The sequence below is a fragment of the Ictalurus furcatus genome, chromosome 10 (genome assembly GCF_023375685.1).
Source record: "Ictalurus furcatus strain D&B chromosome 10, Billie_1.0, whole genome shotgun sequence".
In the NCBI taxonomy this organism is placed as follows: Eukaryota; Metazoa; Chordata; class Actinopteri; order Siluriformes; family Ictaluridae; genus Ictalurus; species Ictalurus furcatus.
The window spans coordinates 28,303,408-28,320,710 of NC_071264.1; the positions used below are offsets into that span (position 1 = coordinate 28,303,408).

The 17,303-nt window shown below is 41.0% G+C and overlaps 1 protein-coding gene across 1 annotated transcript in view; it reads left to right on the top strand.

The window, feature by feature from the left end:
* Positions 1-209: 209 nt before the first annotated feature.
* nfat5b (nuclear factor of activated T cells 5b) overlaps positions 210-17,303 on the top strand; it is a 52,758-nt gene continuing 35,664 nt past the window's right edge. The window contains exon 1 of the mRNA XM_053633961.1: positions 210-715. Within this exon, the coding sequence (XP_053489936.1) occupies positions 643-715 (73 nt within the window). The 5' untranslated portion in view covers positions 210-642. The remainder of the gene's footprint in view (positions 716-17,303) is intronic.

Consider the following 17,303-nt stretch of genomic DNA (forward strand, 5'->3'; position numbering starts at 1 on the left):
CTTGTTATATCTGTGACTGGTGATAAAGAACTGTCTCACTGATTTATCTGATAAATAATGAATCATGAAGAAATACAGTGAGGAGGTGACAGTGATACAGTTGAATAATGTGAGAGAAAGAGTAACAAATTCTGTGTTTTTATGGTTTGAAAACGTTGTGGATTGTAAACAGGGATTGCTAGCATGCATAGACTGCCTATTTATTCGCCCACGTGACCGCTGTGTGAGGCGAGTTTGTCTCGTGCAGCCCCTCCCACCTGATACAGGCGCGCCGCCGAGGAGAAGCGCGCACGCCCCTCCCACCTGATACAGGCGCGTCGCCGAGGAGAAGCGCGCACGCCCCTCCCACCTGATACAGGCGCGTCGCCGAGGAGAAGCGCGCACGTCCCTGCCACCTGATACAGGCGCGTCGCCGAAGAGATGCGCGCGCGCGCGCGCCCCCTCGGCGACGCGCCTGTATCAGGTGGGAGGGGCTGCACGAGACAAACTCGCCTCATACTCTTCAGTCGGCTAAACTCGGATAGCTGACGACACGCCACTTTTATGAATGAGCGAAAAGACTAAACTTTTGCTACTCGTAACTTTTTTCTTCACACTAGAACCCAGAGCGAGCTCTCTTCCCCGGCCCAGAGAGGCACTGAGATGCCCTCTGACTTCATATCACTCTTCGGCACGGATATCGACCTCACTTCCCCTAAGTCTCTTTACTCCAAAGGTAACTTTTTGGGGTTTTTTGTTGTTGTTGTCCTCCTCTCTCTGTCCAACTTGGGTCACTTTAGGGGGTGTTAACATAAAAATACGTGTATTTTTATCTTCTGTATAGTTCTGTCGTGACGTTAAGTGTGAATTAAGACGCTTTTTGTATGTATTTATGCCGTATGAGAGCTATTAAACGTTATGAATCATTGTGTGACGTTTAAAATAAAAAAATGACAGTTTGTTTTCAACGGCTTTTTTTCCCCCCTTCTCACACTCGCGCACAGCGTCGCGTGGCTCGATTTGTTTGCGCACGAGGGGGCGTGGCCGTATAGCGGGGGAGGGCGGAGGCAGGGCTTGGCTTGTTGCTAGGCAACAAAGCCAGCTTTATTTCGCCGCCTTCTTGGACAGGATAAACAGTTATAGTAAACGAAGCTAAACCTTGCACATTTAAATAGCATATATTTGTCAATTTCACTGAAGATATATAATATATAGATGTTATGTAAACATCCCTGCTGACGTCACATCCTGTTTGCTTGTTTCTCAATGCAAAAGTTACTCCACTGTTTACTCCTACACACTAGAAGTGCACCAGGGCACTGCACAGATGTTTTTAAACTGAATTATGTAAACACTTAACTGGACTACAGCCAAACTGAAGTTCAGTGACCTTGTTTTTAATTACAATGCACTCAAGTAACCTTTAGCAGACATTACATTGTGAAAGGAAATGGGTGATGAAACTAAGAAGAAAACACCTGGGGCAGGTAGGAGAGTTAATCCAGACCTGGGCGAGCATTTACGAGTCGTGTATTGACCCTTTCTATATGAATGTTAAAAAAAAAAAAGTAGGCGTAAGTAGTAAGAAGACTGAGGGTTCCCAGATTGCAGCGAGGTGTTGAACTGGCACGGTTTTTACTGGTCACAGAACGGTAAATAAATAAATAAATAAATAAACTTTTACTAACCCCTGGGTCTGTACCATGAAGCTAGTTGAAGAAACTCAGGGTTACGGGATTAGTTTCGAGTTGACAAATCCAAACCAATCCAATCAGGCTTTATTGGTACCATGATGCTGGTTATCAACATACTCTGTCAACTCAGGGTTTGATCCTTAAAGTGCACCTATTATGGGTTTTCAAATATTACCTTTCATGTAGTGTGTTATAGAGCTGTTTGTGAATATAAAAACGTCTGCAAAGTTTCACAAATCAAAGCGCACGACAAACGGAGTTATTGACTCCCAAAAGAAGGAAGCGATTCTGAACAGCTATAACGAGTCATTTTTTCAGAATTACTTCCTGTACTAATCTATGTAGGTTTGTAACAAAAAGCCTCACCTCAGGATGTATGTAAATCTATTGTAGGAGACCTTTAATACAAAATCAGGCATGTTTCAAATCCATAATAGGTGCGCTTTAAGCTATGATTAATCCACAAGCGCGTGCACATAAACGCACGATGTTGGTACCGATCAGCCAATAGCGTTCAACATGGGGGGGAGGGGGGAGATGAGCAGGTGTGCATACTTTAATAATATTGTGGAAATATGATGAATTTAAACCTACACTAACCGCAAAAAGCGACACTGTTGCGGCTGCCAAAGCTCGGGAACGTTGCTGATTGTGTAAGTGCATACGTTTACTTTTATGGGCTCACAATGAGAATAAACAGATTGAAAACTTATAACCCCACAACATCTTTCACGTCATTTCATTTAATATTAAATGTAAGTGGTTTTAATTAAATGCTTCTCTGCGAAGTGCTCTTCTTCTTACAGTTTGCGATGGGGAGTCAAATTAGTTGCATCGGTTATATGTCTATGTTTGCTCACAGCTGATTGGTCCAAGTTGGGTTTGAGTTCACTTATCTAGAACATATCCCGCCCCGGAGAAGGTTAACCCTGGAGCGTAAGTTACTATGGCGATGAACACCGCTTAAAGCCAAGCCACTTTCGTGGTACCTAAAACCCAGGATTGGCACAAACTAAACTGAAACTTACCTGGCTAGCCAACTAAACTGACTTCATGGTACAGGCCCCTGGTCTTTTGCTTAATATACTTAGTAACAATGCAGTAAAACTTTTCCTAAAGGGTGGAGGATGTGAACGATGTTGGACTTTTCTTGCACTAAACAAGTCATGTTGCACACCGATTTGAACAGTTGTCCTGAAAAGTTTATATGAATTTGATGCAAACATTGTGACGCAGCACCTGTTGAATAGACCTGTGGACTTAAAGGGGGTTAGAGAACATTTGTTAGGAGTCCAACAGGTTTCATGAAGACAGGTAAGCCTGTGAGTGTAGATGATATGTTGGTCTTTATTGAAATCTCGAGTTGGTGGACCGCAGTACTGATGCAGGCCCAGGAAAGTATTTTAGCAGACCAAACCGAGCACTTGAAACCTTAGGTACTGTAGCAGAGCTAACGTATGAGGGAAGGAGAAAATAAAGGGGAAAAACTGGCTGTCGTTCAGTAACTCGTGCTTTTCTAAACATGAACCGGCTTGGCCTCTGTAGCAGGTTTTCTGTTGAGGCTTATCCAATCACATGCTGAAGGCATCGGACCAGAGACTAGTTACAGCGCTAGAGGCATTAGCTCAGAACAGGGTGAGTTTGCACAGGCTTTCATAGATATTTCATTTCATTTACGCTCTGAGGTCTGATTTAGAAAAGTGATAATGGTTAATCATTAAAAGGTGACTATTGTCTCCATTCAGTCATGATAGTTGCTTACCTGGGTCAAGGAGTTTTCTCTAACTGGACCTTTACACATTTACAACCTACACGCTACACTGTATGGCCAAAAGTTTGTAGACCCCTCATCATAACACTCATGTTCCTTTTGAACGCCCCATTCCAGATTTAGTCCCCTCTTTGCTGTTATAATAAGCTCCACTCTTCTGGGAAGGCTTTCCACTAGATTTTGGGGCGTGGCTGTGGGGATTTGTGTTCGTTCAGCCACAAGAGTATTAGTGAGATCAGGCGCTGATGTTGGGACGTTGAGGAGGTCTGTGGTGCAGTCGGGGTTCCAGTTCATCCCAAAGGTCTTCAGTGGGGTTGAGGTCAGGGGCTCTATGCTGGACACTCGAGATCTTCTGCTCCAACCTTGGCAAACCATGTCTTCATGGAGCTCGCTTTGTGCACAGGGGCATTACATGATTGAACAAATTTGGGCCTGTTAGTTCCAGTGAACGGAAATTTTGTGAAGATACAGCGTGCAAAGACATTCTGTACAATTGTCTGCTTTGGGAAGGTGCACATATGGATGTGATGGTCAGGTGGCCACAAACCTTTAGTCATATAGTGTACATCTGAGCAGATGAGGGCTTTTCTTAAAGGTGCAACTACCTCCAAACTGCCTTTCCACAACGCACAGCTTTCTGGTCTTCAGAATCTTAACCATTGACCCATTATTATTGTCATAAAGTAACTTGGTGTATTATGATGCGCAATATCCACTGAGCCCTTTGTAAGCTATTTCTTTCCGCTGATGCATTTCAATTAATTTCCTGTGGATTAGATATTCCTTTGGTTTATACACGTTTAATCAAATGTACAGGTAGGTCTCTATCTCGGTCACTACACAAAACCTTCTTGCTGCTATTATTTTCAGTAGAATCTTGCTTTTGTCCTTTCGTCTTCTCGTCTTTGGTCTTACTCAATCCCGCCCACCTCGCCCACCATTTTTCTCCCCAATTTGCTCACCTGTCAGTTCCCACCCACCCACCATAAGACGGGTACCAACCAACGAATGTGTGAAGGCTAACACGTGCTTTCTCCCTGACACGTAAAGCCAGCCGACTGCATCTTTTCGAACTGCGTAACACACTTGGAGGAACTCGCTACCTGCCCTCTTACGCATACATGCACTCTCAGACACCCAGGATTGGCTAGTGTTGCTCTGATTGACAGGCGAGAGAGAGAATGCCATCCCTCCCAGTCATGGATGTGTTACCTTTTAACTGGTCTTCGTAGCTCAGTAAGTTCTGGCTCAGTGCCTTGACTTAGTGTTGAGATTACATAAGGAATAATCTTCTCTGTAATCCTCAGTGACGCTATCGCTGAGTATTTTAAGCATGGCTGAGCCAAAGCCTGATATTCGGTTAATAATGGAGCCTATGTTCTATTTTCCATTCTGTCTATAGCCTAGATATGCTTTAAATGAGGAAGGTGTGATGGATTGAGGTGTGTTCCGGTTCCTTGTGGCTCATTGGCTTGTAGTGTAGTGGTCTGGGTGAATATTCCTTTCTACTCGGACTTGGCCAAGGCCCTACCCAAGCCATGACCAAACAAATGCTTGCTCTGTTTTGCCTGCATGCTTTTGCACTGGATAAATGTCAGGCTGCAGTGTTTTGGAGGTTTGTCCATGAGGGCCAAAATGAAGCCCTCATGGATATGAAGGATTTTCTTTTCTCATTTCAGAGTGTAAATATAAAAAAAAAACAACAACAACACTGCTCTAATCTGCTATAAACCAAGCCTCAATTTCCAGGTTATTGTGCTGTTGTGTTGAGGGCTGTAGTCATGGCTGTGGGTTCAGTTAATGGCATTTTATGGAGAGTGATCAGGGCGAACCAAAATTTTATGTTTCTATACACCTGAGCAGTTGAGGGTTAAGGGCCCAGCAATGGCAGCTTGGCGTTGCTGGGATTTGAACTCACAACTTTCCAATCAGAAGTTGAATGTCCTAACTACCTAGCTACCACTTCCCACTTAATCGGTCCATCTGGATCAAATCCCCGCTAGTCTTCTTTAAAGTAAATCTCAGAACCCACAAGCCACCAGGATTTGGGTGTCGAAAAAACCCAACAAGCGTAATTTCATCGTTCTGTTTCCCTAAACTCTCTATAGCAGCTTACAAGTGAGGCAGAATGAATATATTCATGTTCTTGAGCAGTTCTTGAATGTTTTGGGATGCAACAGCAGAGCTGAGTACTTTAAGCACTAAGTGAGACTCGGTATTATGAGTTGATCATACGGTATCTAACTCTGCATTTGATGTCAGTTCTTCTCCAGGATGTTTTATTCATTAGTTTTAGGTGATTTTTGGCCCAAAAAGAGTTTAGTTGAGTTATGTGCATGTACTGATACTTAATCAGACGTCAGCACTTCAGCTCCCCGGACTGTTGCATGTACGGGTTCTGAAAACAGAGGTGCATCTCAGTTTGGTGTGATTCTGACCTTGAACTTGAACCTTTGACCATTGAAGCCAAGTATTGTTTGGCGCCACTGTCTGACACCTGACCGTCACACCCATATGTGGTTCTTCTCCAAACTGTTGCCATAAAAGTTAGAAGCACACAATTGTATAGAAGGTCTTTGTATGCTACAGCGTTACAATTTCCCTTCACTGGGAAACTACGAAGCCGAACCTGTTCCACATGCCTCTGTGCACAAAGCGAGCTCCATGAAGACATGGTGTGTTAAGGTTGGAGTGGAAGAACTTGAGTGTCCTGCACCTCAACCCCACTGAACACATTTGGGATTAACTGAAACACCGACTGCACCCCAGACCTCACCCTAATCTCACTAATGCTCTCGTAGCTGAATGATGACAAATAACCACAGCCACGCCCCAAAATCTATCAGAAAGCCTTCCCAGAAGAGTGGAGATTATTATAACAGTAAAGGGAGGACTAAATTTTGGACGAGACCGTCAACAAGGACATACAGTGAGCGTTATTGTCGGGTGTCCACAAACGTTTGGCCGTGTTTTGGACAGCGTACCTACTTTATTTGGCGTGCTCAACGCAGTACTTATCTGGAGGATCGTATTTTATACGACGCATTGATTATTACATGAAAATAAAGGAACTCTGGCCATTTAAAGTGAGCTGTAGTTCTAGCAAATGACTGTTTGGTCAGGTTGTCCAGTCGGCATGTTTTCTTTAGAGAAGAGTACAAAATTAAGGAAAATATGGGCATAAGTCATTCATTCTAAATCGCAAAATAGTGCAATGAAAGCATGAAAAAGTTCTGTCCAGAAGGATCTGCGATCCAAAAGATCAGGTCGGGTAATTTTAATCGTTTGAACGCTTTGAAGTCAAGCGCCTGTATTCAACCTTGAAAAACGTCCTCCATGTCTTCACTTTTTATGTAGAACGCGGCGACTGGAATAGTACAAAGACGTACTCAGACTTAACCTGCATTACTTCGTCATTAGACATCTTTGCGTTACAGGTCATTATTTTAAAGTGATATGGATTAATTTAGACTAAATTTGAAAGGCTCCTAATAGGCTGCCGGTCAAAAGCTTTCAAATCATTAAGCACATTAAAGTTACTTTTGCACGCAGCTTTAGACTTCCTGCAGAACTTCACTAAGGACCGAGCATCGGCAAGCAGGTGCTGCAACATGATCCAATACACATGAGAAGACTTGGTTCCTTTAGGGGAAATGAAATCAGGCTTCAGAGAAACTCTCAGGCCCGTGTAATGAAGTGAAGAATTATTCAGCTGTGCACTTAAAAGTTATAGCCTATGAAACATGAAGAATGATGAATACACCGAACTCTATTATACGCCATGATATTTTGAAAAAGAAATACCTCCCGAACTTTTTTTTTTTTTTCCGTACTCTCAAATAATGATCGATCCGTACCACGGCGCTGTCGAATCCTCTTTCTGATTGGTCAGAAGGTGTTGATTAATTTTCTCCCAACAGCAGCTCTGAAAGTATAATGCGTTTAAACATTTCAATTATATTATCTCTACACTCAAGATCTAATGGATACTGTCTGATTTTTTAATTGAAGAAGCTTTTAGTCAAACTACTCTAAGCTTCGTGGTGAAGTCTGGACGCAAAGTCGTCTCAAATAAACGCGTAATACCTGTTCGTGTTTATGATGTCATAATTCAACGTCAAAAGTTTTGCTGGAAAAGGAAAGGTGTTTGTGAGAAGAAAAAAAGGGAGGGGGAGAGATGGGTGGATGACAGTTTTTCCTTCCTGAGCACTTTGAGAACTTTAATCCAACTTGCAAATACAGAAATCTCAGCTCTCGAAAGAATGTATGTACCTGCCTTTTAAAGTATCATCAGTTTCCTGACTGGTGTTAACTGGATTTATCTTCAAACTTCCACCATACCTTACCGTCACTCCGGTGTGTTTTTTTTTTTCTTTTTTTTTCTTTTCTTAAACATAACCGCAGTTCATCTCAGCTTCTCTGCGAAAGGATGTCTGAGAAGAGAGCAGACCAGCTAGAAAGGCCTTTTTCTGTGACGCGAGAGTGCGAAAGCGGTTAAACATATGGTTCTGCATTTCCAGGAGGACAGAGAAACTCCTTGGAGACGAGCCTCCTGTGACAAAGTTTGGCACGTTGGCAATAAGGGAATGCATTGCCTGAAACATAGGGCATTTCTCCGTCACAAAGACAAACGCTTGCATCAAATCCAGAATTTTTTTTTTAATCTTACGGAAATCATTTACGCATCACACGAAGTACGGTGAAACGATTTTTATTTTTATGTACGTTTCTGGATTATGTCTTAAAGCCGGTTTAAAGCCACTTTTGACCCAAATTCTCAAACTCGCTGTAAATGACTGATACTGATGGAGATGAACGAAAGGCCCCGAGACAAACGCGCTTCTGTGCTGTCAGTCCTTTCAGCCGTTTGAAATTTCTATTATGTACATAATCACACACGTAACCTTTGAGAAAAGAGCGAAGAGAACAAAAAGAGAAGGACGTTCTTTTAACTTTATTACACTTATCGGTTAAACAAGAGGATCTGTTCTCGTGGTTAAGGCGTTGGACTACTGATTGGAAGGTCATGAGAAGGTCAAATCCAGGCTGCCACTCCTGGGCCCTCGAGCAAGACCCTTAAAGGGATAGTTCCACACAAAAATGAAAATTCTGTCCTCAATTACTCACCCTCATGTTTGTTCCGAACCCGTAAGTTCATCTTCAGAACACAAATGAAGACATTTCAATGAAACCTGAGAGATTTCTGTTCCTCGGTTTACAGTCCAAGTAACCATAACATTCAAGCTCCAAAAAGTTCATAAAGGCATCGTAAAAGTAAACCATGCGACACCAGTGGTTTAATACGATGGGACCCGGAAGGGTTGCACTGTTTACAGCAGAGGAAGAGGGACGCTGTACACAAACTGAGTCACAAGTGCATACCATTTACATAGGACAAGCTTTGTAACAACATTTTTTTTTGTCCGCTCAAAGTTCTCTCAAAGCATTCGTATTGCTTCATAAAATTGGGATTAAACCACTGGAGTCGCACGGATTACTTTTACGATGCCTTTATGAACTTTTTGGAGCTTGAACATAGGGCTGTGATGGTGGTGAGGCGCCGGGGAGCGTGGTTTAGAGGGTGAAATTTATCTCTATATAATAATATATAATTTTATAGGTTTAAATCAAATAAAACCTAAATATTAAATCCAAAAAGAATTAAATGAGGCTTCATTTTAGCACGTCCGTCAGCGAAACAACTCGAATTCAGCCTTCTTGTTGCAGTGAGAAACAGCCTGAGGGCGCTGTTGGGATGCAGCCTTGTGATTGACCTTCAAAGAATAAGTGGATAATAAAGAGATGGAGTGAAACACGCCCGTTTCTCTCTCTCGTTAGGCACGAATCCAAAATGTTCCCAGATCGCCGATGTAACGTTTGGTTTCCCAACAAAATCCTTCGCGGCGGCAGAACCCGAAGTGAAGTAGCAGAATTCCCCTGACTGGATTTTCCACACTCAAACAACCCCACTCCAAACTAACAACAGACAGCACCATATAAGGTGTTTGATTATGTTGATTACGTAATTTGTGTATTAATATGAAATCTCCCACTATATGGTAGGCTATAAATACAAAAATATTGCAGCTAGTGTTGTTAATAATATTATTACACTCGTATACAAAACGTTGTACTTTGTACTTGTCGTAGTACCCACTCGAGCAGAAACATTAACGTGGTGTGTGACGTGACCCCACCGCTGTGGTGTGGTTGTCATGGCCACCGTCACAGCCCCACTTGAACGTTTTGGTTACTTGGACTGTAAACAGGGGAACAGAAATCTCCCAGGTCTCATTCAAATGTCTTCATGTGTGTCGAATGAAAGTCTTATGGGTTTGGAACGACACGAGGGTGAGCGATGACAGAATTTTCATTTTTGGGTGAACTATCCCTTTAACCCACAACCTCTGAGTTGTATAAAACGAGATAAATTTAAGTCGCTCTGGATAAGGGCGTCTGCCAAATGCCATAAACGGATAATTACATAAGCGTCAAGTTATGACTAGTAACCTGGTCCGGTGGAAATATGTTCAGACTTTAATACAAAAGGTTTTCCGGGTTCATACCCTGAGCATTTTGTTTATTCCGATGTGACAGTTCTGCATAGTCTAAGAGACCTTCCGTCTAATCCAGACCGTCTGCACGCTTTTGCCTTGATTTACCTGCAAATAAATAAAAAATTGAATAAATAAATAAACCTCCAAGCTAACGTATTACCAGGGTCTACGGAGGATTGGATGTCTTTTACATAATGGGTCTTCTGTGTTTTGTCAAAATACATGACGACGTCAGTACAGATGAATTGTTTTACCTCTCACAATGTGATTTACCACGCCTAAAAGTAGAGACTGCATATAAAACGATGGATCAGATATCAGAGAAAACGGATCAGATATCGGATCCCGTTACAAATCCACCTTGACTGGAATTGGATTTGGATAAATAAATTTAGTTTTAGGACTGGAAATGTTTACATATAAAGAGATAGATTTTGTTATATGTATATATGATTATAATTTATTGTATAGTGTTTTTTGTGTGAAAGAATTTAACTGTGAAGTGTTGTTTTTAAAAAAAAAAAAAAAAAAAAAACCAGCTTGATAGTTTTTAAAGAAAACGATATCGGACGAGCATTGGTATCGGTGGTACTCAAGGTTTCAGAAAAGAAAAAATGCTATCATGCTAATGATTTATGAGGAATTTGAAGGGGGTGTTGGGGGCGTGTCTATAAATTGACTGACAAGAGGCCAATACAAACAAACAAACATTCCATCTGGCTTTTTTTCCCAAGCTACATAATACATTTGTTTGGAGACAGTGGCTTAAACGATTATTTTTATATTTTTTCTACATAATGTCCCACGTTCTATCTATCTATCTATATATATATATATATATATATATATATAATGTATGTATATATATGTATGTATGTATATATGTGTGTGTGTGTGTGTAGTGTGTGTATATATATATATATATATATATATATGTATGTATGTATGTATGTATATATATATTAATTACACATTAGTAATAAATAAATGTTGACTATTACACCTTTAATCAGCGTTCTACTTGACATGGACGTGTTTCAGTTTCAGCTCTTCAGTTACCAACAACATACACAAAAGCCTCATTTACACATTTTTTTGGGGTTTTTTTTGCATGTGATGTAATTCACGCAGATGTGCTTTGTAAGTCACACACCACTTTTTATACACACACACACACACACACACACACACACACACACACACACAGAGTACATCCCCGTGTATCAGCGCATGATATTTGGCTTCTTAGTAAATCAGGGCTTTAGTTGATGTTTTTTAATCCCATACAGGCCACACAAGCAAACCGTTGATGATTGTGACCTTAAATAAAGTACACAGTATATAGAAAGAGGAAGTGAGTGATTTTGAATGCGTTTCTTTAGAGGTTACACATCAGTGGGGGAGTGGGGGTGGGGGGTGGAGGAGGACTTGTAATAAATAAATAAAAAACACAGCAGGACTCATGGGGACTCGCGCTTTACTTTTCTTGAGTCAGGAAAAAAACGTGTCAGCAATGCTTTCAGTGAGAACTTTTTTTTTTTTTAAGCCAGTAAAAAGAAACCGTATTACGAAATTTTTTTTTTTTTTTTTTTTTTTGGGCATATCATCCTGATACGCTTGTCTCAGATATTTTCGATATGGTGATATCTTTTTGTGCATGTTTGTGTTTTATAAGTTTAATTACTCTCTAACTGACTGATTTGATGTTAAAATCATCATTAAACTGGTGTGTTTTTAAAAAAATTTTAAACAGTTTTACTTGAACATATTGTGTATCTAGGAAATGTCTTTGAGAATCGGGGTACGATATTTTTTTTTGTCATATTGCCCAGACCTTCAAATTTTACAGCATTAGTATGTAATGACGGTACGACGTGACACAAAAGAACGTATTCGTTGTATTTATCAATAAATAAAACTTTCAAGATCCCTTTGGAGTCGTATTGAGGAAATGACAAACTCAAAATGAACTTTACGTCCACGCCGTCTTTTAGATTTCTTGCTGAAGTATAAAATGACAGAAGGAACAGAGTTACTTCCGCAAAATGTCTGCGTCACAGCGTGAACCATCAGCATAATCCCGCCCGAAAAAAGGCGAGGCTTCAGTGAATTCAGGTGTGATGTCACAGAGACGCTGTGTGTTTCGGTACGAAAACAAAAACCACCCCATTTAGCCTTACGAAAACAGAAGATATTAGGAATTAGAGGTTACTTTTTATTTATAACGCTGTTGTTTGAGCAGTATAACCTGAACGTTTGCTTGTGCATAGCGCGTTTAATAGAGGAGATCTTTCTGAACCTGGGCGAGTACAACGCAGGCTACACTCGAAGCCTACTCCTGAAAATTGGCTCGATTCCCACTCTCGTGCTTCTGAATCAGAACCCGTTTGATTAATTTATGATCTGCTATTGACTGTTCAAATGCGGAGTTTTGTGTTGTGACTCAGTCGTAGACATCTGCTAACATGCGAGCTAAAGTTTGCCAAGTTGCCTCGGTTTCTTTGTTTGTTTGTATGTTGGTGGTCCGACAGATGTTGATTGTAGCTGCTGTTGTGATTGTATCTTGAAGCGGTTTATATCAATCTAATCACAAGAATCTTTGCTTTCCAAAGAGATATCGCATGAGTACCTACATACACACAGAGGCTGTACACAGCATAGTTAACCCCGCCAGCGTGGTCGGAATTTACATCATGTCTGAAAGCTACAAGCGTTACAAAATCAGTCGTGTTTGCAAAGTTGGTTCCGCTCGATCGTCCGCATTAAAACTGATGACATGTTGCTTAGGAGCTTAGAATCGCTTTAGAAGCCGAACCCAAGGGCCGTTATGTTTCCAGCACACGTTTGAGGTTTTTGGCAACGCGACGGGTCAGCCGGCCAATCAGAGCACTCTGCGCTTTTCGGAAGGAGGGGCTTTGGAGAAATCGGAGCGTTTCAGGCAGCCGGGGAATAGAGGTACTGCAATAATGTGCAGTATGTAACATTAAATCATGTTAACCTATTGTATAAACAATAAACAAAATAACGTTTAAGAACGTTTAAAAATCATGATATGACCTATGTTAAGCACGTCTATGTTGAGTTAACACTTTTGTTATCCATAGTGGTAATAAATGTAAGCAGTGTTTTACCGTTGTAGATAAATAAACATGTATATCTACTAGTTTTATATAAATACCAGTTGTTATGTTTTCGACATCATAGTGTAATCTATCCAAACCTTTTCCTTTTTTGTTGTTTGTTTTTTTTTTTTGGTCACCTTAATCCTGAATCATGAAACACTAACATGAGTGCCAGTATTGGAGTAGCACACTGTTTTCTGATACAACAACAGATCATTACGGGATTTTTTTTTTCTTATTTATTACAAATTTCTACTTTTTTTTTTTTCTTTTTCAGTTTAAAAGATTAAAAAGCTCCCAGGCTATTTTGGTAGGTTCTTGGTATTAAATGAATAGATCATGTTTAATTGTGTCCTGGTTTATTGCACGCTGAGGCCAAACCAGCTCTCGTGCAAAAATACCGTCATGCAGAGATGATCACTGACAGACATGCTCTTGTTAGAAACGTTTCTTGTCGTCTCTGCTAAAGTGAATATGGTAAATGGTATGCACTTATATAGCGCTTTTTTAGCCTTAGTGGTTCCAAAGCGGTTTACACGGGTTCTCATTCACCCATTCACACACGCACACCAATGGTAGCAGAGCTGCCATGCAAGGCGCTAACTTGCCATCAGGAGCAACTTGGGGTTCAGTGTCTTGCCCAAGGACACTTTGGTACGTGGAGACATGTGGGCCGGGAATCGAACCGTTAACCCTACGATTAGTGGACAACCCGCTCTACCACCTGGGCCACAGCCACCCAGTAATAAAAGTGCATAAGCACAACACAGCGTGAGAGTGCTAGATAAATTACTCCGAACGGCGGTTTTACACACAAACCCCCCCCAATCAAACAGGTTTTCTGTTTCATGGTCGCGTCTGAAATACAGAGGAGCAGTTCCTGCATGGAATACTTGCTTTCACTAGGAAAACGTGCTGCATGAGTGGTTAAAGCCTCAGCTACTGGCATCCGTCAGGCTGAACCAGCAACGCTTTGCACTTCATCTAAGCAAAGTAGCAGATGATTGGGTTTCATACGAATTAAAGTGGAATTAAAATTGCAAACCAGACAGCCGCATTAGCAGTCTACGCATTATATCTAGTGCTGTACGTATATAGGGAATGATGTAGGCGTAAAGAGAGTAAATTAAAGCGATTAAGTCATAGTAAAAGTAGGCTGCAGTGGAGACAGGGTGAAGGAGCTGAAGATATTCGAGGAAAACACATCAAATCGCAGTACGTAAAGAGATCCCAATACCGTTAGATGGAACGGTAAATTTTCTCTTCATCTGATGAACACAGACTTCTGCAAATGTGATATAGTTGTCATTTACGTACAGGTGGCACGATACCGCGTTTTGTCTTTTCCAATGCCATTACTGAAACCTCGAGTGTCAGCCGATACCGAGACTCGTCCGATATCGTTTTCTTTCAAAACTCCTGTACAGTCTTTTACTGAAAATTCACTGATGTGGTAAATATAATAAAATCAGTCCTAACAAAAGAAAAAAAAACACCAAACGGTTTTATGTGTAAACAACGAAACTTCCTTTTCTAAATCCGATTCCAGGTTTTTGCCGCAGGATCTGATATCCGACACGTTTTCTCTGATATCCGATCCACCGTTTTCCACCGTTGTCAAGCCGATACCGTTACTGGGCACCATTTCATCAGCTTGAAAGGCACTTCCGTACTACGTCTGCTGAGAGACTCATCACTACTTGTGGGCAAACATTGCTATTACATATAAAGGCACTATATGGCACTACATATAAAGGCACTATTACATATAAAGGCACTACACTATGCGTAACGCGTTACTGGTGGGTTTCGGGCGAGACGATGCCTGCAACTGTGACTCATTCGTACCATTTCATTCATTTCTTGCGTTTTAGTCTGTGTTTGTTTAGTAACTGTGAATTGAATATTCTGTACATAATATTGAATATTTGCTTAGGACAGATTTGGGCCTTCTCACTACAGGTGGACATTTGAGTCTTTTTTTTTTCACAGTTTTCTCTTGTTGTTTTTCCTCTTTTTTTTTGTTGTCTCACCACGTTTCAGGTGTGTGTAAGGTCAGGTGGTACAACGTCTATCAATCAAAAAAAATCTTCGCCAGCCTTAACACGTATGATCATTTAATATTGTACCGTATGTACGTATGCTTATTATTTGAAGCCGCTAGTCCCTAAAGGTGAAAAGATTTTAAAGGAGTCGTTTTCAGGGTGACGAATGAAATTTTGCATGAGCTCCGAGCTCTGCCTGGTCTTCTGGCCCTGAGGCAGTCCTAAATGTTAAATATTTACGGAGTTAATCAAAGCCTCGGAGAGCGTGTTTTCCGTTCGCTGATGAACAGCGCTCGGGTTACCGGCATCGGCTTTCTGCTTAAACCAGAATCGCATCAGAAATCACACCACCTCCTCCTCCTCCTCCTCCTTCTTCTTTGCATGCTCCTCCATGTGATGGTGCCAAGCGCTCTCTTTCATCTCCAGTCTTCCTTCTCTAAATCACCCGACTCGTTTCTACATTTTCTGGTAACCGTCTGGTCACTATTAGACATTGTTTTAAAATGTTCAAGAACTTTGGAAGGGACTCTGAAAGAAGGATGCTTCCTTTGTAGGCGCCATCTCGGCTGAAACTTGAATTTGTTGCTGTAGTCTGGCTCCGAGTCGTCCGAGATCATAGCGATGAGTCGAGTTTAAGCTGCATTCTGCTCTCGGGATTCAGAACTATTGAAAGGATCTGACCTGTTAATAAAACATTAATAATACGTTAGTGTTCTTCTTTTTTTTGCGTGAAAACTCAAATAATGTAGCAGTGCGTATTATTATATTTGACATTAAACTGGAAGTTGCGAGTTTTATTCAACACAGTCGATTTGCATGATAAAACACAAGGTGCAACAGTCCATTTTTTATTTCTTACTTGCAGAAATAACCTGGAAGATATGTAGAGCATGATTTAAAAAAAAAACTAAAAAAAAACAAACAATCTTTTATCCTTCCGATTCAGAAGGCTTGTTTGTGTTTGGATGCGCCTCCTGTCAGTTATTTTATAGACACGTTACTCTAGGGGCCACCATAGATCCTGGGGGGCGGAACTTCATGAACATGGGTGGGAAGAGAGTGCTGCAGGGATGACGTATTTTTGTAGGCCAACCCGGAAGTTAGCATCACCCTGGTTCCCTCGGCATAATGCCAATAGGAATTTTCCACTGGCTTTTGGTTTATTGCAGAGGATAATCTCTGTGAGCAACAAAAGTTTATGATTCTTACACGTTTTGCTCATCAAGATAATCTTCACAAATGAGCACAACTTTTATTCATTTTGAAACCTAAATACAATCGGCAGAAGCAAAAAGCTAAGGTAAAGTCTATAAACGAACAGCACCACGGTCGCATGACTTCAACGTCACCACCGCTACGCTTCCGACAACACTCTCAAACTTTATTTAAAAAACACGTGCCGTGATAAGGATCCACTGTGCACGTTTTGTGGATGAATCCGCCCCCAACTTTTTTTAGGAACGTGTCCATGTTGCATTATTTTGGAGAAAATTCACGTGCATCAAGTTTACACGTGCATCTCTTTTGGATAGTTTTTCTTTGTGGTCTAAAGATGTTTTATTTGGCTTCTGCAGTTGATTAAAAGTTTAAAGAATAAGTATTTTTTGATAAATGTGCCTCTAGGAACTCTAAAGCATTAACATCCATCTCATTGTGTGTTTTATTTATATATAATATATATAATATATATATGTTTTCACATTGTTCTAATGCATTGTTAGCGACCGCCTTTTTCAAGACACGTAAAAGCTTTAAAAATCTCGAGTGGGATATCACTGATGTATTTCATGTCGTTAAATAAAACGGGAAAATATCATGAGCTTGTATTAACCAAAGACTTTATTTCAGGCGTTTAACCAGAAACCCATTCAAAGAACCCCATTGACTTCGGGGTTCTGGAACCGGAAGTGCAGAGATGCTAACTCGTTTCCGGGTTGTAGGACTCGTTCCTGCAGCGCTCTATCGTTCAAATCTCGAACACACCTAACCGTTAGAGCTGTAATTTTGTGGAAATAAAGGACTAGTTGTACCTAATGCACTTTTAACACTTGTTCTGGCTGTAAACAAGTCCATCATTTAACGTTCGCTCATTCAACAAGCTGTGCATTGATGCGTTTGAACTGGGGTGTATGTAC